We start from the raw sequence: 27,607 nt of genomic DNA, 5'->3' as shown, positions 1-27,607 counted from the left end.
TTGTGATCATGGGAGTCCATGTGTGAAACCCCTTTCATGCAATTTGGCTAGTAGGCAATATTACATGATACAGTATAATCGACATAATTACCTTCTGAAGGTCCTCATCTATCCCCAGCACTGTATTTTTTTTTTTTTTAACGTGCAGGAAACAAATGCATGGAATGATTTGGTAATAGGATTGGATTCTCTTTCAGTAATATCTAGGTTATGTGCAGACATTTAAAACAGGATACACATTGTAAATGTAATCAAGCAAAGAAGTCTATCCAAATGGCTTCTTAGTGTCACAACCTGAAAGAATTCCTGCCTAGTGTCAAAACCAACATTTGCATAAAGGTAGGAAAGTTTTGGTCCCTTCTTTGTTGATAACAAAATATAGTTCTATGTATTACAAAGAAACGGCAAAAGTAATGAACTTGGAAAGTCTTTAGACAGGATGAATCTTCAATAATCAGAGATTCATACTGGGGAGATCTTAAAGTTATACATAGTGGAGCACTGTATTTAACCAAATCAAACATTATTAAACATCCATAAATAAATACCTCAGAGAAGTCTTAAAATATATGTGGCAACATTTTCACCCAAAATTCAGTCCTTGTGAGATCACCACAATATTAATTTTGGAATGAAAACTTAAGAATTTTACAAGTAATGATACTCAAACCTTAGTAAATGTTAAGTAATTCAAATATTATAAACATCAGAAGCTATAAGCAGTCTTAAAACTTTTGAAACACCACATAATGTATACAGAAGTGAAACCTTACAAATTTAATATATTAAAAGCTTTTTTATCCAAAATGCCTTTATCTCATAAATTCTTACTATAGAATTCATCTTTAACATATATAGATTTTAGAGAAACATGTGGATATTAACTCAATTTTCCAAAGGTCTGATTTATACCTTCAGTAATCTTTAAGGCAATATCCGTCAGTCTATAATCAAGTATACTTGAGCAGGATTGTAATCTACACCTGACAGAACGTTTAGAAATAGAAAAACAAAAATGCTGGGTGCTTGGGTGGCTCAGTGGATTAAAGCCTCTGCCTTCAGCTCAGGTCATGATCCCAGGGTCCTGGGATTGAGCCCCTCCATTGGGCTCCCTGCTCATTGGGGAGCCTGCTTCCTCCTCTCTCTCTCTCTCTCTCTGCCTGCCTCTCTGCCTACTTGTGATCTCTGTCAAAAAAGTAAATAAAATCTTGAAAAAAAAGACAAAAATGCTAACAATTTTTTATGAAAATGTTAATTACTTTGGATAAAAGTAAATTTAATAGGTCACTTAGTACCAAAAGAATTAGGAAAATAATTTTCAAGTTATAATTATATAATAGTATAATTATATAATAGTATAATTATATAATAGTATAATTATTATACTTATATAATATATAATATAATGTAATATAATATTAATATATATATAATATATAATTATATAATTATATAATAGTATAATTATATAATAGTATAATTATAACTTGAAAATTATTTTTTTGAAATACAGATCTAACTTGAATTATGTTTGTTGATGTATTCCACACTTGAGGTGACTGATAAACTCAACTTATGTATATTATATATATATATAATTATATATTATATATTAATAATTATATATTATATATATAAACTCAACTTATATATTATATATAATATATATTATATAATTATATACTATTATATAATTATATAATAATATAATTCAAGTTAGATCTGTATTTTAAAAAATAATGACCTATATATCACAGGTCTCAAACCCCATCTCCCACACACCAGGTCTTATGCCTATGAATGGCTCTAAAAATGAGCATAGGATTGAGTACATGATAAATGGGGCTAGAAATAGAAATGACATTCTGAAAAATGCTGGTCAATAATAGCATATTTCACATTTCAGTTTGCATCCCCTACAAAGACAGGTGCACTCCTTTCTTCAATTGCTTACATTCTAATGCAGGAGACATTCCTGGATCCAGCCATGGCCCCACATCCCTCCCCACAGAGGAACCTGGTCCCAGACCACTCAGTACTTTACACCTGTCGCAGGATGTGCATGTCTATCTCTAAATGAGGATTTTTGTTTGTTTTTTGCATTGCATTGTTTGTTTATTTGAGAGAGAGGGAGAACACACACTGCAAGGGTGGGGAGGCAGAAGAAGGGGAAGCAGACTCCCCACTGAGCCAGGAGTCTGACATGGGGCTGGATCCCAGGACTCCAGGATCACCACCTGAGCCAAATGCAGACACTTAACTCACTAAGCGACCCAGGCGCCTCAAGTTTTTTATTTAAATACCAAATATAGTTAACATTCAGTGTTATACTAGTTTCAGGTATACCATATAATGATTCATCAATTGTATACACAGTGCTCATCATGGTAAGTGTGCTCTTAATCCCCATCATCTATTTCTCCCCTCCCCTCTCCCCCATGGACCTCCCCTCTCGCAACCTTCAGTGTGTACTATAGTTTAAAGTCCTAAATCGGTTTATCGTTCCTTTTTCCTTTGTTCATTTATTTTGTTTCTTAGATGCCACATGATTGAATCTTACCGTATTTGTCTGACTTACATCGATTAGCATGATACCCTCTGGATCCAACATTGTTGTTACACATGGCAAGATTTCACTGTTTAATGGCAGAGAAACACTCCATTGTGGTTGTGTATGTATATGTATACACACACACACACACACACACACACACACACACATCTCCTTTATCTATTCCTCTATCAACTGATACTTCACTGCTTCATAATTTGGTTATTATCAATAACGCTACAGTAAACATAGGGGTCCATATATCCTCTTGAATTAGTGTTTTTTATATTCTTTGGGTAAATACGAAGTAATTCCATTACTGGTTGGAAGGTAGTTACTTTTACTTGAGGAACCTCCATACTGTCTTCCACAATGTCCGCACCAGTTTGAATTCCCGCACACAGTGCAGGAGGATTCCTTTTTCTCCACATCCTTGCCAAGATTTGCTCCTTGTCGTAAAATGGTTTTTCAGGAACGCCACTTTCACCTTAATAGAATGTAACCACGTTAGCGTTCAACACGAAGGGCCCACAAAACTTCATCCTTTACCTCAAACTTTGGAAAACATCAACTTAAATGGGCAGGCAGCAGTCCTGCTCCACAGGACGCGGCAGAAATTGGCAGGGATGAAAACTCCAAAACCACGTAGTGGGAGCAGAAGCAGAGGAAACCAGGCTCCATCCAGATCCCTCCTGGTAGTGTCCCCAGGCTCCAGACCCTGGTCGTTTGGGCTCCCTGAACGCCGGAATCTCCCGGTCCACGCCCTAGCCAGGCCCCGCCCAACGGTCGTGGCCTCGACTCCGACGGCGCAGACATGGCTACCCTTCCCGCGCGCCCGTCGCCGGAAGCTCTACGCCGTTTCCGACCCATTCGGCCCTGCCCCCGCCCTGGACCCAAAGATCATATCCGTTTCCCTCTCATTGCCGGAAATTCTTCTCCGAAACGAAACCCCATCCCGCCCGCAGAATTCAGGGCGAAGGCCTGGCCAGTACAGGCTTCCCCCGACAGCCGGAGGCGCCCCACTCAGGCCCTCCCGTAGGCAGCGAGCACCCCGGCCGGGCAGCGCTTCGCATCCGGCGGATTACCGGAAGCGCCCCTCAGGCTCGCCGGTGCACCAGCGCGCACGCGCAGCTGTTTGCCGACCCGGAAGCGGCTGACCAGAGAGAAGGTCAAATCGGCTCCTGAGGGCTTTTAACTTGCTCATTTCTACGTCAGAACCTCAGTCCCCAGGCATACAACCCTGAGGTTTGGGGTCTCCACGCACATTCGAGTCCCTTCACCCGCGCCTCCCACCGCGGTAAGTAGCGTGTCGCGGAGACGCACAGGGCGGCGCTGCCGGCCCGGGGGTCCCGGGGCCTTTCGGTCCCCATCGTCGGAGTCGGTCCCCGCCTGTCGCCCCCCCGCCGCCTGCCGCGCTGTCTCCGTGCTTCACGCCGTCCCGGGCACCGCTCCCACCCGCGCCGTGGGAGTCCAGGGAGGTGGGCGTGTGCGCCTCGCGCCTCAGCCTGGCCTGGCTCGGCCCACAGACGCGCGGGGTCGTCTCTCCCTGGCCCTGGTTCCTCGCAGACCGCGCGGACCTCCTGAGAAGTCCCCATGCAGCCCCGCGTGCAGTGAGGGGACCGAGTCCCAGGAAGGGCACCTTCTTCGGTGCGGGCTTTCAGGAGCGGGATTTAGGACGGAAGATCGCGGGGAGTGACGGAGCAGGTCCCTCACGTGAGGATGGGGGGCCTTGTGGAGGCCGTGACTGCGGCCGACGAGGGATTGGCGTTGGGGGGAGCCGGAGAGAGAATGGCGGAGGAAAGAGCAGTGAGAGGGTCCGTAAGAGTCGGCGAGATGAGGAGGATGCGGGAGGGACTTGCAACTAGGCCCTAAGAGCGGAAGGGCAAGTCGCCAGCGGAGAAAAGAAACGAGTGAAATGTGGAGGAAGGGGCGGCGCTCCGGAAGAAGGGGAGCCGAATAGTAGGGCCCTCGGTTAACAGAAGTGGGGTGACAGGGGCGACGCGCTTCACGCAGACAGTGGGAAGGAGAAGAAGGTTTTGGGTAGACGATGCTGGGACAGAGAGGCGGTAGAGATGACCGCCCAGAGAGAAACAGCTTTGCGAGAGCTTAGCCAGAGTGTGTGACAGGAAAGAGGGAACGGAACTGGGGAGCAGAGAGGACACGGGTGGGGGGAGAGATCGACCAAAATCTATGGAGATGGGAACAGTGCGAAAGGTTGGGCCGAAAGAGTAAGGGAAGGTGAAGTAGGTTTCAAGAATTTCCCGGAAAATGCAGGTGTAGTGAAAGAGAAAAGGGGAGAAAACAGGGCAGAGACGGGAAAGGCAGGAAAGGAGAAACAGTGGAGAGAATCAGGAAAGAGAAACACACGAACAGATTAATAGAAATCCTTGGGAGGGAGAAAGAAGGGGAACCGAGAACTGGATGAGTGGTGCTAAATGGGACATGGGCGATTCCGTTGTGATACAGTGACCTGTGTCTCCACAAAGTACTTAACGTTAAATTTGCTTGTTTGAACAGATGAGAAAGAATTACTGTTTATAAGGCTGGTGCATTTTATACTTATTAACATCATAAGATAGTTTTAAAATATTAAACATAGAATTACCATATAATCCACCAAACTTACTTCTGTGTATATACACAGAGAGGTTGAAAACAGGGACCAGAACAAGTGTTCGTACTCTGTGTTCATAGCATTACTCACAATAGTGAAAAGATGCATAGAACCCTTCTATGCAAAACACTGAAAACTTTTCTGTACTCTGCAGTCTTTCTTCCATTTGACACTTGACCTTCGAACAGACTTTCTCATCTACCATTACATCCCCTTGTCAGAGGCAGTAATGACCTCCAATTTTCTAAATCTACTGGGTAATTGACTCTGTTCTTCTGTCTGAAAGCAACAAATTAAACAGTGACCACTCATTTTTCCTTTGAAGACATTTTTTTCATGGCTTTCCAGACATTTCAGAATTGACATATTTTATCTATTATCTGTGTGTGTGTTTCAGTTTTCTTCTCTCCACTTGTTAACTTCAGTTTCCTCTGCTGATTTTTGCTCAACTCTCTGCTTTCTGATTGGAGGAGTACCCCATTGGCTAGTCTTGGACCTCTTCTTTTCTCTGTTTACACCCAGTGACTTTCCATGTCCCTGCATCTCAGGGTTTAAACACCCTGAGGTTTCCTGGGTTCACACACCATCTCAGACCTCCATCCCGAATGCCAGAATGTATTGTTCAGCTATCTCCTCTGCATCTCTGCTGGGACATCAAACAGTCATCTCCACCTTACAGTGTCCAAACATGACTTCCTAAACTTCCCCAGTTGTGTTCCCTACAGTCCTCCACCTCCCAGTTAAGAGAAGTGCCGTCCTTCCTGGGGTTTAGGTGACCATCCTGGCATGTTTCCAAAATACACAGCATATTCTTTGTATGTGTTTTCATTTATGATAGAATTAAAAACAAAACAAAACACAGTGATCTGGGTGAAAGACTACGTGTTTTCCAAAATTCACTTGAAATGAAGGAGAACAGTGTTTGAAGACCACGCCAGACATTCCTAATCTGCTTCTGTGACCTGATCCCCTGCTTATCCCCTCCTCCCACTAGGATTGAGGCCCACAGATTCCTTTGCTGTTCTTGGGGCCAGGGTCAGCATTGTCCTGCTGTTCTTGGGGCCAGGGTCAGGACTGCCTCAGGGCTTTCCAAGGGTGATCCCTGTCTAGAATTTTCTGACTCTTCAAATGCTGGTGGTGGACTTCCTTCCCCAGGTGTTTGTTGCAATATCACCTTCTCATGGGGCCATCTCTGACACTGCCGTGTCCCATTCCAGTCTCCCCCCACCCGCACTCTGGCCTGTCATACCTCTCTCTGTGGATCTACGCTACTTCCTCTTCCACCGTCTGGTTATGGGGGATGGTCCCAGAAGAGAGCAGAGCCACAGGTGGGTGGGCTGCTGGGCTGGTCTCCTCTGAGTCGTGTTCCACCCTGACAGCCCATGGGATTGCTGAGGCGTTTTGCGGAATCTTCATGATCCCAGGCCCCAGAGATTTCTTGTGTAATGGGGCTCAGCCTCAGTGGTGTTGAAGGTGCCCCAGGTGATTCTGATCGATATCCAGCATTGAGCCCCAGGCGGGCTCCTCCATTGATGAGGACTGAAAGCAGCCCCTATTCTGGAGAGAGGTGAGGGGGCTGTTCTGTTCTCTGCAGAGGGGGTTATCAGGGCGGGTCTGTGACTTGAAGGGAGGCTTAGTGCAGCCCGGATCCCCTCTGCTGCAGCTCCTGTGTGCGCTTCACAAGGAGGGGAGCGAGTTCTGCAGGAAGAGGTCAGAACACTCACGTGCTGGTCTCCATGTAGCAGTTTACTGTCCCCGAATCTGCACTGTGGCCGTGGGCAGCAGAGGGCTGTGTCCCACAAGGGGGGGATCTTCCCATGTGTGTGAGTGTGGCACAGGCAGGTGAATGTTGACTCAGTTCTAAACAGCATACATTTGATGCTCAGGATTGACGTCTCAAGACCCATCTTGCCTGGGAGAGAAGCCCAGAAGAGGGAGAAGAAGAAAGCCCAGGAGTCAGGAATGACTCTTTCTCAGGTAAAGTCCTGTCTCGGTTCCTGTTCTGTGCTCTGTGTCCTCACCTCCATGTGGCCAAGCTCATCACATTCGGAAGGGTCCCTCGTGCCATGTTGGCTCATGCTCACCCCAGTGCCTTCCCTCAGCCCCTCTGTCTGCATGCAGATTCCAGCTGTTATATTTCCCTATACGTATTTAACGGAGGTCAAAAGTACATGTTACTGTTTTAAAAAAAAACCTTGCAGGGGGTGCATGACTGGCTCAGTGGGTAGATCATGGGACCCTTGATCTAGAAGTTGTGAGTTTGAGCCCCATGTTGGGAGTAGAGATTACTTAAAAAAAAAAAAAAAAATGTTCTTATAGGGTTGTTTTTGTAAGCAAACTAGATAGAATGACATTGATAATTTCATTTACATCTAATACAATTTGCACATGTTTAGTGTATCAGAAATACACATGAGTAAAAAATGATAATGATGATTTATGCAAAAATAGATGTCATTTAGAGACTAGTATTTTGATTTCAGTTATTTTCAATGTGTGCATTTTGTGTCCACACCTATGTGTGAATACTAGCCCATTGTAAAAAAGACATCATTTGTATGTAAAAAAGACATCATTTCATGTCTGACATGTTTTCCATGGCCTTAAATTTATTTCTGCACCAACACAGACGTGATATAATAGCTGTAGGAATACGGTGTGTGTGCATGTGTTATGTTTCAGCCTTGAACTTGTTTCAGGTTTTCTCTATTAGCAAACCTTCTGTCAGTGGATTTTTACTGTCGTGTGCGTTACTTCATTCACTGCGTGGCGCTATGTGTTCCATCCTGAAGCCTGACCTCTTGGTTCAAGTGCAGGCCCTGCTGCTTACTATCTCTGTTTGACCCGAGTGTGTTCGTTAGAGTACTTGTGCCAGAGTCGGGTCCTATGTAAGATGGGGACAAATACTAATTTAACGGGATGCAGTGTCCTTATCCAAGTTAACGCTTATAAAGCATTAGAGTAATGCGTACCATACGGGAAGTGTTCAGAACTTCAGATGCTTTTATTGTTAACGAGATTCCCATTTTGCAGTTTCTACCTTTCACTGACACTACTGTAGACTTTGTCAACCCTGAACACTCTACTTAGGCTATTGCTTATGTAGAAATCAGCTGTCATTTTGTGTGTGGTACATACTACCTAGAACTTGCATATAATTTACCACTTGTTGATGTTTTTGCATTCGTGTGTTTTATCTGGCACAATATTATAAAATCCTCAGTTTAGCTGAAGGAAATCCTATGATGGGAAAGTGTAACAAATCAAAATCAGGGATATATGACTTGCTTAAAATGATCTTTTGTAGACCTTTTGAAGCAGTCATTTTTCAATTAGCAATAATCGCGCCTCGAATAAACCTCATTGGCTACTATACTGCCGCTGCGCAAAGCTTGAAGCAGTCATTTCTAATGGACCCTTACACCTCTCTCCTCCTCTCGTTTTTATGAAATAAGTAGTTTCCTAATGGCCTCTTGGTGAAATGTGTTTTTATTTCAGGAACGGTTGACCTTCAGGGATGTGGCCATCGAATTCTCTCGGGAGGAGTGGGAGTGCCTGAACCCTGCCCAGAGGGCCTTGTACAGGGACGTGATGGTGGAGAACTACCGGAACCTGATCTCCCTCGGTGAGGATAGTTTCCCTACAGAGGTTGGGAACTGCCCTAGTAGATCTTTGTGTTTCTCTTGGGAGTTTCTTGGGCACCCTTTCCCCGCTTGGCTGAGATTGAAGCGCTGCTGATTCAGAATTGCAAAGCTTCACAGTGTGGTGTCTGGATTTTAAACCCAGATGATCGTGCAGGTTCGTGGTGGTGCTAGAACTGGAGGAAGAACAAAAATTTTAAAAACTATCACATTGCCTGGTTTTACGCCTGTAATCTTGATTCAGTCATTCAGGGAGGAGAGCTGGATATTTGCATGTGTCAAACATTTAAGCATTAGGAGGAAGGGTGTCCGTGAACAAAGTTGTGAAATGTTCTTCTAGACCCGCCTGTAATGAATGTCGTTGGTCTCAGCTGACAAAGGGCTGGGAAAACCCCAGGACATCATCTCCCAGTTTTCGTGTCAGCAGGAATCTCTTTCTGAGCTGAAAGTTACCTCCCTGTGGAGCAGGGGAGAGCCCAGGAATGCCAGGAGCGGGGCAAAACTAGCCCCAAAACCCAGGTGAGAAGGAAGGAGTCAGCGATGTGAACACAAGTAAGGGGCAGATGCAGAGAGGAGGTGACTTCCAGAAATGTCATTTGGGACATTGTCCCCACTTGGGAGAGGGGGTTGGGAAAGGAGAGTCGATTTCTCTTGGGCTCTCAAAGGAGCTTGTTCTCCCTCTCTCCTTGTCCTCTTCTTCGTATGTGTATGCTTCCACCGTTGGTGGTTCGGCTGCTCGGGTCAGCGACAAGGGCAAAGTCTTTAACATGACCCAGACGTGCCGTTCTCTGTCCCTTAGAGCCCTTTACTGGTTCGACCTTGGGGAGCACAGGAAGGGCTCTTTGTAAGGGGCTTTCTTCCTTAGCCTCTCCTTCCCTGCTCAGTCCACACAGATCTGATGTAGGGCTCCCCACCCCCCCGTCCTGACTGCAGGCCCTGTCCAGCTCGCATCCCGTTTCACGTGCTGAGTGTCCCGTCATGGTGGGAATGTCGGCTGCTCTTTTGCCTGTGGGACTCTGGGCAGGAGCATGGGCTGTCCGAAGCCCTCTGGCTGTTTGTGCCTCCACCATATCCTCCGTATCCTCCTTTCCACTTTGCCCTGCAGGGACACATGTACCGGGAGTAGAGGGTGTGTTTTGACATTGCTGTTTGGCAGTGCTATGTAGAGAGAGGGCAGGGAAAACCTTTGATTCCCAGTCCTTCAAGGGGACTGTATCTCAGGCTTTGGGCCCTCAGCCTGGAATCTGTAGGCAGACCCCAGGCCGTGTTTGAGCATTCCACAAATCAGACCCCCTTCCTTAATTTCCTGCCTTTTGTGTGTCTCCCACGTGCAGCATCTCCTTAGTCTGAGAGTGTGGGAAGCCCTTGACTGTGGCTGATTTCCTGGTCTCCTATGTTTGTTTGGTTTTGCCTCTGAAATTTTCTTGGTTTTGAAATACAGTTCCTCAGTGTCTGGAATTTTATCCTCATTTTCTGCTGTGATAACCCAGCCTTTAGGTGCTGGACAACTTGTGAGCTCTCCCATGATGAGTTTTACTGGGTGAACGAACATTCTGGATGGAGAACACTTGTTTACAGTTCTGATGGATATGAAGGAGTGGGCTTTGTCCAAAAACCTATATGACCTCTGGAATTTGGTGAAAATATAATCATAGTTATCCTTCCTATATCTGTTTTGCTTGAGTTAGTACCTGCTTGATGACAAATAGCCTTTCTCATTTGAATGAATTTGGGTTTTTAAAATTGGGCATATTGGATATCTTGAGACTATGCTCTTGTTATGAAGTGTCTCTGTTCATCTCAGAAACAAAGAAATTCATTCATTATTCGTTTTATAAGATATTTTGGTTTTTCTGTAGTATATCCTAAATTTTCTAAATGTAACTTGTTAGGTTTCACATGAATTTTGTAGAGGTGTTTTAAAGTCAATTCAGATGCTTCATGTTAAATCATTTCCATGTCTGTATTCACCAGGTAACTCTTGGTATGCTAAACTAATACCTAAAATTCTAAGTTTATTTTATAGAAACATAAGCATCTTACATTTCATGTACTTTTTCATCCCTATGACTTTTGACAGAGTTTTCCACCAAATTTGTAAAATTCTGGAAAACCTTTTATTTGTAACCCATGAAGATTGTTACGTTCTAGGGTGTTCTGTAGTTCACTGTGAATTACTGTTTCTTATGGTGATCACCTCTGCACGTGTATCTTCTGGCACTGGCCAATAGACTTTCTGCCCTTAAATGCTACTGATAATGCTGCCTTAGAAGTTATTCCTTGCTCTCAGTCACATGACCCTTAAGGTTATATATAGTCTTCTGATAATCTCTGTGAAGTCAGGATTCATTAATTTTGGGCAACTGGACATTAATTTTTATTCATTCATGATAACTGTATGTTTATAACTACATATGGCAGTAATACCTGTCACCTCACGTCTGTTTCATGTGTGAAACTATGTTGAGAGACTCAGTGATAGGATTTCAGGTAATTAGAGGAATCCAGTCTAAGAGAAACTGGTATTTCCACATAGCTTCAAAATTTTTAACATATTAACATCAGAATATGTCAATTTTTTAAATCTATTGTGAAATTAATCACATTGTTCTTTAAAAATGAAGTTTTAATCAAACTGGAATTCACATGACATAAAATTAACATTTTGAAGTGAACAGTACCATTTGTCCAAGTACCACTTCTGCCTAATTGCACAACATTCCCATCACTCCAGATTACTGTCCATTACCCATTCATCAGTTTCTCCACATCCCCATCCCCTGGAACCCACCAGGCTGTGTTTTGTCTCTGATTATCTATTTTATAGAATACCATGTTTTTTCTACTTCAGTAAAAATGGTTTTTGTCTGTATGGAATCTCCAGACCACTTTGGTCAATATTACCATTTTTAAAAATATGAAATTTTCCAATGCATTGTATGCTATGTCTTTTCCATTTATGTAAACATGCTTAATTTCTCTCAGCAGTGTTCTGCAATTCTTAGCCTTACAGGTCTTTCACACCCCTGGTTAAATTGATTTCATGGCATTTTATTCTTTGAATGGTTCATTATACATGGAATCATCTCTGTAACTTCCTTTTCAGGTTGTTCATTATAGTACATAAAGCACAACTGAGTATCCTGCAACTTTCCTGACATCACTGTAACATTAGAAGGTTGTATGTGTTTGTGTGTTTATGTCTTTCATGGGATAGTTCATGGAATTCTATATTATGTAGATCTATGACATCTTCACATGGAGATAATTTTCTTTTTGCTCTCCAATATCTGTACTTTTTTTCCTCCTTTTTCTTGTTTTATTGCTCTGGTTAGAATTTGCAGAATAATGTTAGAAAGCATCAATGAAAATGGATATCCATGTCTTATTTCTTATCTCAGGGGGAAATCTTTACTGTTTCATCTAGGACATTAGCTATAGGTTTTCATAAATAATCTTCAAGAGGTTGAGTAAAGTCCTTTCTCTTCTGAATATGCTGAGTGTTTTTCTCATAAGAGTTTTAGAATTTTTCAAATATTCTGCATACAATGAGATCATTGTGTAGGTTTTTTTTTTCTGTTTGTCTTACTGTTAATATATATTATTATATTTATTGGTGTTTATATGTTGAACCTTCCACTGTTGAATTCTTAGAACAAGTTCCTCTTATTTATGATGTGTAATTTTTTTTCTTTCTTTCTTCCTTTTTTTTTTATTTTTTAAGATTTTATGTATTTATTTGAGAGAGACAGAGAGCAGGAGGTGGGTGGTGTCCGGGGGGAGGGAGAGCAAAGGAAAAAGGAGAAGCAGATTCCTGGCTGAGCAGGGAGCCCAACATGGGGCTCTGTCACAGGACCTCAAGACCTCTACCCAAGCCAAAGGCAGACACTCACCCCCCTGAGCCACCTAGGTGCCTCTTTGTTGTGTAATTTTAATAATACTTTCTATTCAATTGGCTGGTGTTTTGTTGAAGACTTTTACATCTGTATTAATAAGGGGGATACTATTCTGAAGTTTTCTTGTGATGCCTTTGGGTTGGTATCGGAATAATGTTGGCCTCAGAGGCACCAAGGGGGCACAGTCAGTTAAGGTTCCAACTCTGTTTCAGCTCAGGATCATGAGATAAGCACCCTGTCGGACTCACATTCAGTATGGAGTCTGCTTAAGATTCTCTGCGCCTCGGATGCCTGGGTAGCTCAGTTATTAAGTGTCTGCCTTCAGCTCAGGTCAGGATTCCAGGGTCCTGGGATCGAGTCCCGCATTGGATTCCCTGCTCAGCGGGGAGCCTGCTTCTCCCTCTCCCACTGCCCCCCACCTTATGTTCCCTCTCTTACTGTCTCTGTCTCTCTGTCAATTAAATAAAATCTTTAAAAAAAAAAAAAAAAGGATTCTCTGTACCTCTCCCTCTACTCTTCCCCTCTACCACTTACTCACTCTGTCTCTCTTTAAATAATCCTTGGGGTATAAAGATTAAAGTTGGCCTCTGAGAGTAAATTAAGACGTGTTCTATCTTTCATTTCTTTTATTTTTTTTTTTTAATTTTATTTATTTATTTGACAGAGATCACAAGTAGGCAGAGAGGCAATCAGAGAGAGGGGGGAAGCAGGCTCCCCACCGAGCAGGGAGCCCGCCACGGGGCTTGATTCCGGGCCCTGAGACCACGACCTGAGCCAAAGGCAGAGAAGGCTTAACCCACTGAACCACCAAGGCACCTCTATATCTTTCATTTCTTTCTTTCTTTTTTTTTAAAGATTTTATTTATTTATTTGACATACAGAGATCCTAAGTAGGCAGAGAGGCAGGCAGAGAGAGGGGAGGGGGAGAAGCAAGCTCCCTGCTAAGCAGAGAGCCTGATGCTGGGGCTCGATCCCAGGACCCTGAGATCATGACCTGAGCCGAAGGCAGAGGCTTAACCCACTGAGACACCCAGGCACCCCTATATCTTTTATTTCTTACAGTGTTGTTCTACTTACATGGAACTTCCTCACCCTTTGTTTCTCTTAGAAGCCTTAATTTCTCCCTTATTTTCAAAGGACAGTGTTCTGTGGGGATAGAGTTGATAACAGATTTTTGTGTTTTTTTGGTTGTTGTTGTTGTTTTCCTTTGTCAACACTTTAAGTATCTTATCCCATTGTCTCTGGACTTCATGATTTGGCTGAAAAGTCAGCTCTGAAAGCTGTTGTGTGTCCTATTATACATGATGCTTCTCCCTTCTTGGTGTCAACATTCCCTCTTTATATCTTTCTCTTTCATGTATTGATCATAATTTGTTGCATGTGCATCTTGGATTTTTTCTTAAATTGGATGTTCACTGAGTTCTTAGATTTGTAGAGTTTTGTCTTAACATTTAAGAAATTGTCTACCATATTTTTTCCAATATTCCTTCTGCCTCCTCTCCTTTCTTTTTGGGGCTCCCGTGGTTCATGTGTTGGCCCACATGATGTTCTCTTCCAGGACTGTTAGACTCTATTCATTTATACTCAGTCTTTTCCTTTGTGCTCCTCAGACACAGTAATTTCAACTGACCTCCTTACCAGTTTGCTGAGTCTTACTCCATCTTATTAGACCTGATATTGAAACTTTCTGTGAGATTTTTCAAGTCAGCTGTTTTCCATTTCAGCTTTGGAATGTGGTTAGGTTCTTTTTCCACTTTCTATCTCTTTCTTGATATTCTCTGTTTATTTATACAGCATTTTCCTGATTGCTTTTCAATTCTTTGTCAGTCATTCCTTTTTAGCTTAAATAGTTGATTTAAAGCGTGTGTTTTGGGCTTCCTTAGGTTTTGTTACTTATTTAATATTTCTTTTTCTGTATGGGTCCTGCTTTATTGTTGTGTTGGCTCCTGTGTAACTTCTTGTTAAAAATGGGACATTTTGAATATGTTGAAACTTTGGAAATCATAATATTGTCCCTTCCAAGGGTTTTGTTTTTTTTTTTAATGTCTCTTGTGATTGTTGTTACAAATTTTGTGTGGTGTATTTTCTTTGTTATGTGTAGCCATTGATGCCTTTGGTTCACTTCTCAGTCAGCTAGAGATTCAGCAGACTTCCTGAGACTGCTGGAACCAAACACAAAACATATCAGCTTTCCACCTTTGTGTGTGTGTATGTGTGTTGGGGAATGCATGAAGCACATAGGGTAGACGTTTAAGAGAACAGTGCCCTATCCTTCACTTCTGCTTGCTCAGAATCTGCTGGTCAGCAGGAGGTATAGTCTTGGGGTCTTCTCAGGTCTTTTTTCATGCGTCTGGTCCTGGGCATGCCTGCAGCCTTCTTGGGTCCCTGGAATATGTGGGGGATTTTCAAAGCCTTATTTCCCAGTGTACCTTGCTCCCTAGTGTTTTCCTTGGGGTTTTCATTTGCCTGTTATTTGCCCCAGTTGTTATCCCTTCCCTAGGTGGCAGTGGCTACTAGATTTAACCTTTAAATGTTTGTGACAGGGCCCCTGTGCCTCAATTGTTAAGCTTCTGCCTTCGGCTCAAATCATGATCCCAGGGTCTTGGGATCCAGTCCTCATTGGGTCCCTGCTTGGTGGGAAGCCTGCTTCTCCCTCTTCCACTCCCCCTGCTTTTGTTCCCTCTCTCACCGTGTTTCTCTGTCAAATAAATAAATGAAGTCTTTGAATGAATGAATGTGTGTATGTATGTATGTATGTATGTGTGGTTTTTTGTTTGTGACAAATGGCCCCTGGTTATTACCTCCACCTGGTAGATATTTGAGGTAGGCCAAAGAAGGGCAAGGATTTTGAGCCAGTCCTTCAGGGAGCCAGCAGACAGATTAAAAAAGCAAATAACCAGTCACAGTTCTTTGAAGATCCCATCTCTTCCCTGTGTTTGGGAAGCCTGTACCCCTTGCAGACTCCCATCTTCAAGGCCACTTCCTAACTGAGGTGCAGGGCACAGATTCAGGGCAAGTTGAAACAGCTACCTTTTTCTTGATTAAGAGTGTACCTTGTTGCTGGAATCCTGTGTTTAATTTCCAGGATTCTTATAAAGTTCATTTGGACCGTTTTTGGTAGTTCATATCCTGCAGTATTCTCCTGGTGTTCCCTTCTTTGCCATTTTGACATCACAGTTCCCTATTGTTAATCTCTATGATACTACATGTTTGTCAGATATTACATATTTGTCAGAACTATGTTTCAAAATAGGTGATTTCAACATATTTTCCATTTATGATATCATGTGCTTCTCCTGAAATTCAGCCCATTTTTCTCTTCTGGGTGAACTCTTTAGAATTCTGAAGTCTGTATACATTGTGTAATTTTTATAAATGAACATACTTATTAATTACTTCTGGATTCACTTTGGGTTATTAACATGTTTATCATTTTTTATCATGATTAACATGTAATTTCTACATATATTATGGTATATAATCACGTTTCACTGATTATTACATTGCAGTATGCCTGTTTGGCGTGGTTATATTTTTGGAAATGTTATTCAGTATATTTTATTGTCTTTGAATGTTATTTTAATATTGTAGACAATAAGTATTAGAGAATTTGCTCTTTTTAAAAAGATTTTATTTATTTGAGAGAAAAAGAGAGTTTGCAGAGTGCGTGAGAGAGAGAGAGCACATAGCAGAGGGAGAAGCAGGCTCTCCGCCAAGCAGGGAACCCAATTCAGGGCTTGATCCTAGGACCCTGGGAACATGACATGAGCCAAAGGCAGCCACTTAACCAAGCCACTCAGGTGCCCCTCAAGAATTGACTTTAATATTTTTTTTCAAGTATGATTCACTTCTATCCCTCCTGTGAGGTTTTTAGGCTTTGGGGTGGCTATGGAAAATTCCTATATTTCAGGGCACTGGAACTTTTGATCACAGAGCATTTAAATAGGCTTCCCTGAAAATGATTTGAACTGCGTTGTAATCACTCTTTCATTACTGAGAAATCTTATGTTTTTTTGTGTTTCTAAACATTTGCACACCATGGTTGAGAAGCTTGATAACTCTGGTAATTACAAATTCTGCCTTTGGTGTAATACTTTTTTGTGTGTGATTTTATTTATTTATTTGAGAGAGAGGGAGAGGGAAAAGTAGCCCCCCCCCCCCCCCCCAGTGAGCAGGGAGCCTGACTCAGGGCTCGATCCCAGGATGCTGGGATTATAACCTGAGTTGAAGGCAGACACCTAACTGACTGAGCTACCTGGGTGCCCGGTGTAATACTTTTCCTTATAAAATATCTGTCTTCGTACTCTAGTTAATATGAAGCCTATCACTATTTATATATTACAGATATCTCTACTAGATGTATGAACAAAGAATTACCACCAAAAGACAACATTAATAATGGAGAATTATTCCAAACGTTGATTTTGAAAAGACACGTAAGTCATGACTTTGATGACTTCGGTTTGAGGGTTCAGCAAGATGGGAACAAATTTGAGACTCAGTGGCTATGTGAAGAAAAAAATTACAAAGGAATGACTACATCCCATTATAAAAATCTCACTTGTAGAGAAGACCAACAACATCACAAATTCTGTAATGATTTCCCTGTAAAGCATAGTGTTTCCGTAAAAAATAGTAAATCTCAATACTACAAACACGATACGGCGAATAAGGCACTAAAAAACAAGGCAGGCTCTTCAGGAAATAAGTATAGGAACTGTTTGGACAATAGGCTTGGATTAAGCTTTCATTCACATCTGGCTGAACTGCAGAGATTTGAAACCCAAGAAGAAATTCATGAAAGTAACCAAGTTGAGAAGTCTACCAAAAAGTCCTCAGTTTCACCCCCTCCAAAAATTCCTTCTAGTGTCAAAACCAACATTTCTAACAAGTATGGGAAGGTTCTTACACATTCTTCATTACAGACGCAACATCAGAAAACACCCAAAAGAGAAAAACCTTACAAATGTAAAGAGTGTGGGAAGACTTTTAGCCATTGTTCAACCTTAGCTACTCATCAAAGAATTCATTCTGAGCAGAAACCTTACAAATGTAATGATTGTGGCAAAGTCTTTAACAGGTTCTCAAACCTCACGAGGCATCAGAGAATCCATACTGGAGAGAAACCATATAAATGTAACGTATGTGGTAAGGATTTTATGATACGTTCACACCTTTGGGGACATGAGCGAATTCATACAGGAGAGAAGCCTTACAAATGTGATGAGTGTGGAAAAGCCTTTTCTGAGTGTTCAAATCTTGTTCAACATAAAAGAATCCATTCTGGAGAGAAACCTTACAAGTGTAATCAGTGTGGTAAGGAATTTATCACCCGTTCACATCTTTGGGGTCATGAGAGAACTCACACTGGAGAGAAACCTTACAAATGTAATGAGTGTGGAAAGGCTTTCTCCGGGAGTTCAAATCTTACTCAACATAAGAGAATTCATGCTGGAGAGAAACCATATAAATGTAACGTGTGTGACAAGGCCTTTAGTCAGAATTCAAGCCTTACAGTTCATCAGAGAATTCATACTGGGGAGAAACCTTACACATGTCATGAATGTGGTAAAGCCTTTAAGCAGTACTCAAGCCTGAGTAGGCACCAGAATATACACAGAATGAAGATATAGATGTAGAGCCTGTAGTAAGGCTTTTATTAAATGATCTCACATTTGGAGTCATAAGGGAATGCATATTGCAAAGAAACTTTACAAAAGAATGTCATCGCCTTCATGCCATGACTTGACCTCAGGAATCACCAAAGAGTTCATGTTGGAGAAAACCCTAGAAATACAACTTGTGGTGAATTACTTAAGTAAGTTGTACAATGTACTGTACTTGAGAGAATTCTTACTAGTGAGAACTAAGTCTAGTTCTTGAAGATTAATCAAATCACATGTCAAACTCTGCAGGAAAATTAAAAGTCAAAGTGATTTAAAATTCCTGAGACAATGGGTATCAAAGGAGAAGGGGCGTCTATGGAAGTGCCCACTTATCTTCAGTTTATACAGTCATTTTACTCATTTAGATGTCATGATGAGGTTTACTTTATTATTGAATTTGGACCTATGGTAGAAAATCTGTTAATGATGTTATATCTTCATCATAGACCTTCCACGTGTTGCCACAGTGGTGTCTGTGATGGAACTTCTTGTTTTGGTCCTAATGTGAATGATGTTTATTTTTAATTTTCAGTCCTTTGTTCCTTGCTGGTATGTAGGAAGATAGTTAACTTTTGTACTGTGACCTTGTATCCCACAGCCTTGGTGTTATTGCACATTAGTATTTTATCTACCATACTTCTGTGCATCGTATGAGGTGGTTTGGAAGTTCTGGTGACAGGTGCCACTCTGTCTTGTTTCTGGCATCAAGACACAGGACTCTCTGTTACCATACTAATACCGATTGAATCTTGTAGTCATTTAAGTCCAACTTGGTCATGGTGCAGGTTCTGGATGTATTGTGTTGGCAATCAGAGTATCCATCAGTGTATCCAGTTTGTTAAGGTCTCAGAAGCTTTATGCGTTACTGGTATTGGCATATAAAAGAAATCTTTGCACATAAATGGAAACTGGTCATAGCCAAAATTATAAACATACCAGTAATCTAAAACATGAGTACAAGTTATGAAAACACCTAAGTGTAGATCTAGATTATTATTATTTTTTTAGATCTAGATTATTGGAAGAACATAGCCATCCAGCTTTTTCAGTATATCATAATGGTTAAATCATGTGCTTTGGTACCTCCCCAGTAAGTTTAAGTCCCCAGACTGCTGCTAAACAAGGAGTGAAGTTAGTGAAATCACTCAACCCTGTGTGCCTAAGGTCTCCTCCTTAGAATGAAAGTGGTAGTAGTCCCATCCCTGATTTTTGATGAATGAAGATTTTAAGTGCCTTGACAGCAGAGATTCTTAAATTGTGAGTGTTTTTTAGAATTCCCCATTCAACTCTCAGAAGGCTCTTAATGAAGCTAAAATTAAATATTTTTTTTTCTTAAAGATTTTATTTATTTGCAAGAGAGAAAGAGGGAGCGAGCATGAAGAGGGGGAGGAATAGAGGGAGAGGAAGAAGCAGACTCCCTGCTGGCCAGGGAGCCTGATGTGGGGCTCAATTCTGGGACTCCAGGATCATAACCTGAGCTGAAGGCAGATGCTTAACCCACTGAACCACCCAGGCGCCCCTAAAGCAAATGTATTTTAATGGGAAGTAAGCATAAGTGAAGAATACTAGTTTTCTTTTCTTTTTTTTTTTTAAAGATTTTATTTATTTATTTGACAGACAGATCACAAGTAGGCAGAGAGGCAGGCAGAGAGAGAGAAAGGGAAGCAGGCTCTCCCTGCTGAGCAGAGAGCCTGATGTGGGGCTCGATCCTAGGACTCTGGGATCATGACCTGAGCGAAAGGCAGAGGCTTTAACCCACTGAGCCACCCAGGTGCCCCAAGAATACTAGTTTTCAGTTGAAATGGTAAGTGTAGGTGAAACTTAGGTTCCCATGCAGGATCCCCCAAAGGAAGAGCATCACTCATTGTGAGCATCAGATGACCTCCAGATTTTTGATGGGAGGAGTCGTCTTCGTATCACAGATGCTGATTACAATCCTGGGGAGTTTCTTTCTTCTTTCTTTACCTGTATATCTTCCTTTTTCTCATATGTGAAGGTTGAGGTCTATAGATTTGAGTGTCAAGCACCTGTTTGTAGCCAACTCCTTAGTCATCATCTTCACAAGAATCTCCAGCACAATGACAGCTTTTGGGTAGGAATATTTTCTCCCTGATCTTGGATGTAAATTTGTTTACTGGGTTACAGCGTGATATACTGTGCTATATTATGTAAGTATCTGAGGAATCTGGATGAAGGGGTGAAGTTTATAAGGACTTTTTCATACGGTATTTGCACATTTTGTGTATCTAATTACTTCAAAATAAAAAGTAAAGAAAGGCAGCATGATATGCTGTGGCTTTTAGAAATTTCAGGTGCAGCTGTATGTTCATACGGGAATAAAGGACATTATAGGTACATCCAAAAATCATTCTTAAAACTTGTCACCACCTTGGTAATTTTCCAGAACACTGGAAATGACGTGTGCTTCCACCCCACATAATGTGCGGCTTACTCTACTTCTTAGAACTGAATCAGAAACATGGGAGTAGAACCACAGGATTGGATGTTTCAAGTGTCTGCTTTATTATGCATTGGTGGGTTACTTTGTTCTGGAACCACCTCTAATCCTGCATGAAGTGGGCAGATGGTCAGAGGAAAGGGGAAGACAATTCCAGAAGCACCATTGAAATTCTCTTAATGTCTGAATGAAAAGCTTCCATCTTTCCCTTCAGAACAGGGTGAGAAACTCCTCATTCTGGACAAAGTTCTCAAGACACGAGAGACGAGCAGAGGTACCCGAGGAGAGGTCCTGCCTTAAGGAGGGAAGCTATCCTCACACAAGACAACCAGTTTTCTTTAGGTTTCTAATATCCTGACTGTACACATAAGGTCTGTGAGCAGGGTCTATGCAGTCCCTGTGATTCTAAGAGAATACTACATAGTATTGGTGAATGTCACAGTCCCTGAAATGAAATACACGCACCCAGACATGCATTTCCTAAAGTGGCAGTGGGAAGATTATTTTGTTTTCACACAGTGTGAGCTAAGAATAGAAGTTTAAGAGTGGGTTCTGGCGTCGTGTGAGGATTATTACTTGGGTTTGGTGGCGGAACTTCTGGGTCCTGACTTTGGAGAAGTTTGACCTTTGCCAGTCTCAGATTGTTCCTTTGGGGCGGCGCCTTCCATGCAAGGCTCGGTTGCACATCGTGTGGGACCTTTCTGTGAAATGTGGTTGAGGGAGGGCATTGCGCATGCACGTGCCTTCCTATCCTAGTCACAGGTCATGCGATTTGGTATCCTAATTCCGGTGCTTCTCAGTTTCATCTTGTGAGCATACCACCCCAAAAGCTATTCTCAGCCTCCTGCATCATCGCTCTGCATTCTGCCTTCACCTTGGTAACCTTGTCTCCTGTTGTTGTAACCTGGAGGGTTTGCCTGAAGAGAAAAGTGAGGTAACATGGCACCTGCTGTTTCTTAGACACAGCTGATTAATCTCTTTTTTCCTGTTCACTTTTCCTCACATGACTGATGCCGTCCCAGGACAGCAGTAGAGCCTACTGTTGCCATGGGAGACAGAATTCATAGGAAATGTAAGAAGAAAGCAAGCTTTAGGTTAGAGAATAAAAGGATTTTTTGAACAGATGAGGGCCTCCCAAACATGACAGCCTTCTGTCAGCCAAACAGAAGACCCACAATGGTACAGTGCAGTGGTAGTTATAAAACAGGTTTGGTGTATCTGGCTGGCTCGATAGAGCATGTGAGTCTTGATCTTGGGGTTGTGAGTTTGAGGCCCACGTTGACTATAGAGTTTACTTATATATAAAAAAGAAAGTTTAAAAAAGAAAATTCTAGGCTTGGTGAACAGCCTGAGTATAGTCCATTTCTTCAGTGAACAGGCGTTCGCCCACCGTGGCTCCTGAATGAATGAATGAATGCAGATAATTATGTCAGCGCCAGTGATTTGTTTCTGCGTATTGCACAAAGATTAGTGCCCTTAATCTCAGTCTGTAGTTTTTCAAGTGGCAGGTCAGATAACTCCAACATGGGCAGTAGCCCAAGATCCTGGATTCTGACCACGAGTAAAACAACCATATCCACTCTCATTTCTGCATGTCCGACATAGAGGCTAAACATCCAGCCCAGCGAATCCGTGAGGTGTCAGCTTTGGTGAGCCGTCAGGGGACCAGTGTCAGACAATGAGGGGAACCTGGGATCACTGAGGTCCTCGTGGTGCCAGGAGCTCTGCATCAGGCTATAGATATGACTCATTCCTGTAGAGCTGAGATGTTGTTGATGTCAGTCAGGATTCATTCTTGAGTATACTTTCTCTGTTTGACCAGCAAGTCTTTCAGGACCTCTCTGCCTTGTTGGTTGTAGGGTTCAAGTTGCCTCATCAACATGGGAATGTTACACCAGATAGTCACAAGTCCTGAATGGGTCATGCTTCACTTTTGACAAATGTTCAGTAGTAAGCTGGTGGCTGCTTTCCAAAAGCAATTTATCTGTGTTATGTGAAACCTGAGTCCAGGGGTGCCCTGGTGGCTCAGTCAATTAATAAGCATCTGCCTTTGGCTCAGGTCATGATCTCAGGGTCCTGGGATCAAGCCCCGCATTGCATTGGACTCCCTGCTCAGCAGGAGTCTGCTTCTCCCTCTCCCTTTGCTCCTCCCCGCCCTCTGCTTGTGCTTTGTCTTTCTTTCTTTCTCTCTCTCAAATAAATCTTCAAAAACAAACAAACCTGAGTCGAAACCCCAAGGGAATCTTCCAGGGGAGACTTCCAGCCTTTGTCAGAGACTCCAAATGGTGGAATCTGACACAGTTTTGCATTTTCTCTGACATTCCAGAAGTCTATTACGTCTTTACTGCTAGAATGAGCATTGCACATTGCCTACATTAATTCCAATAAACTGTAATTGGAAAAGGATTTTGAACTTGTCACATTTTATCAGCCTTACCTACTGGCAGAGAAGGAATGTCCTATACAGGGCTATTGAGACTAATGTCTCTAAGTTTCCAACAAACAATTCACCCACTCAGTGAAACCCTCACAGCAGAGGGTTGAGACAAATGTGCTATATTCTCACCCACACACTGATGACAAATGCCTGGGGAGTTTTCTTCACTGACACTGTTCTACCTTGAGCCCACCTTGAAGAATGTGCATAAATAAGGAATCTCATACAAATGGTGATGGTTGTGAGAATTGGTAAAATATTTTGAAAAGTATTGGAAGTATGAATGAAAGCTGAACAGATGTAAGCCTATGACCATGAAATTTACCATTCGATATGTAACCAACAGAAATTTGTGCATGTGTCACCAAAGCACAAATTCTAGCATTTACATAGCAGAGCTATTCGTAATAGCCCCAAACTGAGAAACACCCACATGTGTATCAGGAGTGAAAGGTCAAAGTAATTGTTAGATAATTTACACAAAGAAAGTCTATTAAATGTTGAGTCCACACAATGGAACTAATGTTAGTAAATGACCTATAACATACGTTAATGAGTTCACGAAATCATTTGGAATGTGAAGTCAAATATTCTATTCGGTATGGGTCCATTTCTATAAAGTGCCAAAGAGGCACTTTGAAAAGTGATCTATGCTGTTAAATGTTACTTTATTTACTGTGGTGCGTGGTAACTGGAAGGCTTATTAACAAAGAGGTTTTTTGCACTGAAAATCTGCTTTTTTTAAAACTACAAAATAGATACAGAGATGTGTTCACTTCATGCTGTTTTACTGTGCTTTGTACTTAAGACCTATACGTGTATCTTGAAAAATTGTTTTTAAATACCTATCACCAATTTTTAAAAATTCAGCTAAAGGTAAGTAGATTGCTATTTTCATGTCCTTTTGTTATTGTAAAGACATTAAATAGTACTGTAATTTGTTTTTAAAAGATGTGCTCTAATTCCTAGGTGAAACATGAAGATATTGAGTGTAAAACCTCCTAAATAAAGGTAAAGTAGAGAATTATTGAAAATTTACACAGAAGATAGATAAGAAAATAGACCGTGGGTAATGCAGAACATGCTATTGTGTGTTGGTAAATCTAATCCCAACTTATCACTATTACATTGAACATACATTGGTAATTGCTTTTGTTACAATCTAACATTGTTTGACTCTATTCAGCGAATTTTTTTCATAAGTTAAAACATTAGGATTAAAGTAAAATAATGAAATATAATCTGACATTTTAACCTAGTAAATTGCCAACCAGACTGTATAATAGAGTTTAATGTAGGTTGTCCTTATAGTCATTGTAAGTGGTACTGTTTGTATATTTATTAATATGCAGTTTTCCAGTACTATAATTGAAAAACAGTCTAACAACTAACCACACATACACATGTGCAGACATTCGTACAAGTATGTGTGTGTATTACATCTTGATTTGTGGTCTAATGTGTGGCAAATATTTGAGTGTCTCTTATCATCTTAAAAATAGTGTTGCTCTATTTTTGTGCCACAGGGCTCAGTATAACAAGATTCATTATGTCAAGCTAACTCTCTTCAAATTATTGAATACTTAATATGTTACTACAGCTTCATTAGGTAAATACAGAGATAGCTATATTGTCATTTTTCCCGTACTTGAGTAACAACTGTTTTGTCCTTGTGGAAATCCTCCTGCCACAAACTGCACATAAACAGGATTCTTTGACTTTCCCTCGAAATGACTCTTCCTAAGCTGCTACAGGTTTAGTCAAAAACTCCACTTACCTCCTCATAATGGACATGAGTGCCTCCAGGTCTCTTTCTTTCCAACATGAGAATTGTCATCTTCATGTGATACAGAAAAGTCTCTAGAGTTGCCAAAACCCATGCCACCTTATCGTAGACCTTTTGCCTTTTTGTTTCTCACTCACCTGAGGTCTTTTAAACAATTGGCCATACATCTGTGTGCTTTCATTTTTCCCACTACAGTTTAATATAGATATTTTTATAGGGAAAAAAAATGTGCTGCTCTCCCTCCATATAATTATCCTTCCAACAACCATCATCTCTATAAAGTTGTAATGTACTAATTTCATATCTTGGCCCCAAACACATGTATTACCTGAACCAGATTTCCTTTTCCGCTTACTCCATTTTATTTCATTTTTCCCAGAGAACATTTTGTTCAGTTTCTTGAATGGCCATCTTACATACTGCTCCTTTTCCATGGAACTTTACCAGACATTCCATGGTTAATTTCTGGATGAATGTATTATGTCAAACTGGAAGTTCTGTGCTCAAAGACATCCCCATAATATCCAGGTTGTGTCAGTCTCCACGTTTTATTATTTCATAGATTCAAACTACTCCACTATAATAACAGTTAAGTGAGGATTTACATAATAATCATGCAGTACTCCATTTACAGTTGTTGCATTTATGGTTTATTATTGGACACAACTTCAGTCCAACATCTTTTGTAAGGTGACTGTGTCATCACTGTAAAACTCTGTGAAGAGGAGTGAATAAACAATGGATGTTGTGCATAAACATAACTTTACATGTTTCATTTCTTTTTTTATGTTTATACTCAAGCCCCATTGTGGGACTTGAACTTACAACCCATGTAGTCGAACATCTCACGTTCTATTGAATGAGCTGGCCAGGTGCCCTGTTTTACATTTCCGATGACATCAGGAGATTTTGTTCCTTGTCCACACAAAACAGAGCCTGGAGACACTGGAGCCGTGCCTACAGTTGGGAAAAATCTGTTGCTTAAGGCAGAGCAACCAACTGGAATTATTAATAACAATGCAGACTTGGAAGGTGGAAAATGGTATAAAATGATACAAGGATTCTTTGGGTGACTCTGGACCCAGGAGAGCATCTTGGGGAGAGATTGTTGGTATGGGTGTGTCTGATCCACTGTTTACTCTTATACATGATGGAAACCATGGAGCCACTGGCCCAGAGCATGACCCCCAAGCAGCAAATATCAGAGAATTGATAACAGTGTTACTGTAGTGATAATGTGGTTTTATTACCTAGCCCCGAACAGTATCCCAAATAATTTTTCATTGTGATGTTTGCATTGTTCCATTTGCCAGTCACATACACAGGAAAAGAAATATTTACCAGTATTAGCAGGATCCAGCACCAGGAAACAAAGGAGCCAGTGTGCCTGGAAGCTTTCACTTTAAGTTCTGCCCATGGTGGAGTTTCTGGGGGTGACTGTGATACCCTGGAAGATACTCAAGAGACAAATGCTGCTGATGGGCACACCCCTTCCCGCTCTGAAGATAGAAAACAAGTTTGCATCTGACATCACCCAGGAAATCTTTCAAATCAAGAGCTGCCACCGTCTGGGGGCTCCTTTAGGAAGCAGGGCCAAAGACTTGGCTAGAGTCAGGTGCTTGAGAGTCAAATCTGTGGCCCTCACCCTGCGCCCAGTAGAGTAAAGGAGGAGATAATGGTAGAGAAGAGAGAAATTTCCAGTGATTCTGAATACTGACTGTGGTAAGATCGTTCTGATGGTCACATTCCTGAAGCCATTCTTCAGCTTGCAATGACTGATAATTATTTTGTCTTCAGAGTCAGAGGATCCTGCGTGGGAATAGAATGTATGGGCTACATTTATCATGTCGACTGCAATTCAATATTCTCTACTTACCATTGGTTCCCCATTAGAAATGATCATAGTCCTATAATTTTTAGCAGCATCTTTCACCTTAGTGATGTGTTTGTACATAAGAGGAACAGACAACAGCCATATCAAAATGCAGGGTCCTTTGGTGCCATTCAAAGATACATAAGTTCCTGGACATGTTTATTATTAATGTTTAATACTTTTATCCTGAGGAAAACTCCCACAGGTAGCAGCACTTCTCACTTTCAGGTGGAACTTCCCTAGCTCCCACTTTCCAGCACCTGGGATGGGTCCATATATTGGGACTCTCCCTTTCTCACAGTGAGACTCTTTAGGAGCCCATCCACAGTCCCCTTTTCATACTCCCTTGGAGCCAGGAAGGCACACCACCCACCCCAGTGGTGGCTACATTGAACACATTCTGGATGTAGCCACTTGGATCTCGGAGAGCTTGCCAGTAGCCACCAAAGCTCCTGGGAATTGGGGACTTGAGTGATATGATAGCCAGTGTTGGCTGGACCACAGGGAGGACATGAGGGTGCTATGCCGGCCCACACCCAGCACCTCTGGGAGCCCTGAGGACTGAGGCTTGGCACTGAGAAAGCTGGCCTCTTTCCTGAACAATTTAGCTGAAAGCTGGATGTTTGGGAAAAGGCGGGGGCGGGGGGGGGGGGGGGGGGGGGGAGTCCTGTGAGGGAGGGAGCAT

The 27,607-nt window shown here is 41.9% G+C and overlaps 2 protein-coding genes across 2 annotated transcripts in view; one reads left to right on the top strand and one right to left on the bottom strand.

The window, feature by feature from the left end:
* LOC111160768 (zinc finger protein 729-like) overlaps window positions 1–27,607 on the bottom strand; it is a 411,473-nt gene that overhangs the window by 116,366 nt on the left and 267,500 nt on the right.
* LOC111160774 (zinc finger protein 677-like) lies at window positions 3,655–19,362 on the top strand. Its single transcript, XM_022524121.1, is given in 6 exon segments — window positions 3,655–3,848; window positions 7,052–7,142; window positions 8,664–8,813; window positions 13,840–13,843; window positions 17,047–18,319; window positions 18,321–19,362. Coding segments are annotated over 5 exon segments (1,707 nt in total). The 5' UTR covers window positions 3,655–3,848; window positions 7,052–7,127; the 3' UTR covers window positions 18,586–19,362.

Source organism: Enhydra lutris, unplaced genomic scaffold (genome assembly GCF_002288905.1).
Source record: "Enhydra lutris kenyoni isolate GAN:26980312 unplaced genomic scaffold, ASM228890v2 scaffoldscaffold77, whole genome shotgun sequence".
NCBI lineage: Eukaryota > Metazoa > Chordata > Mammalia > Carnivora > Mustelidae > Enhydra > Enhydra lutris.
The sequence above is the reverse complement of the archived record's forward strand: the minus strand, read 5'-3'. Positions and strand labels throughout refer to the sequence as shown.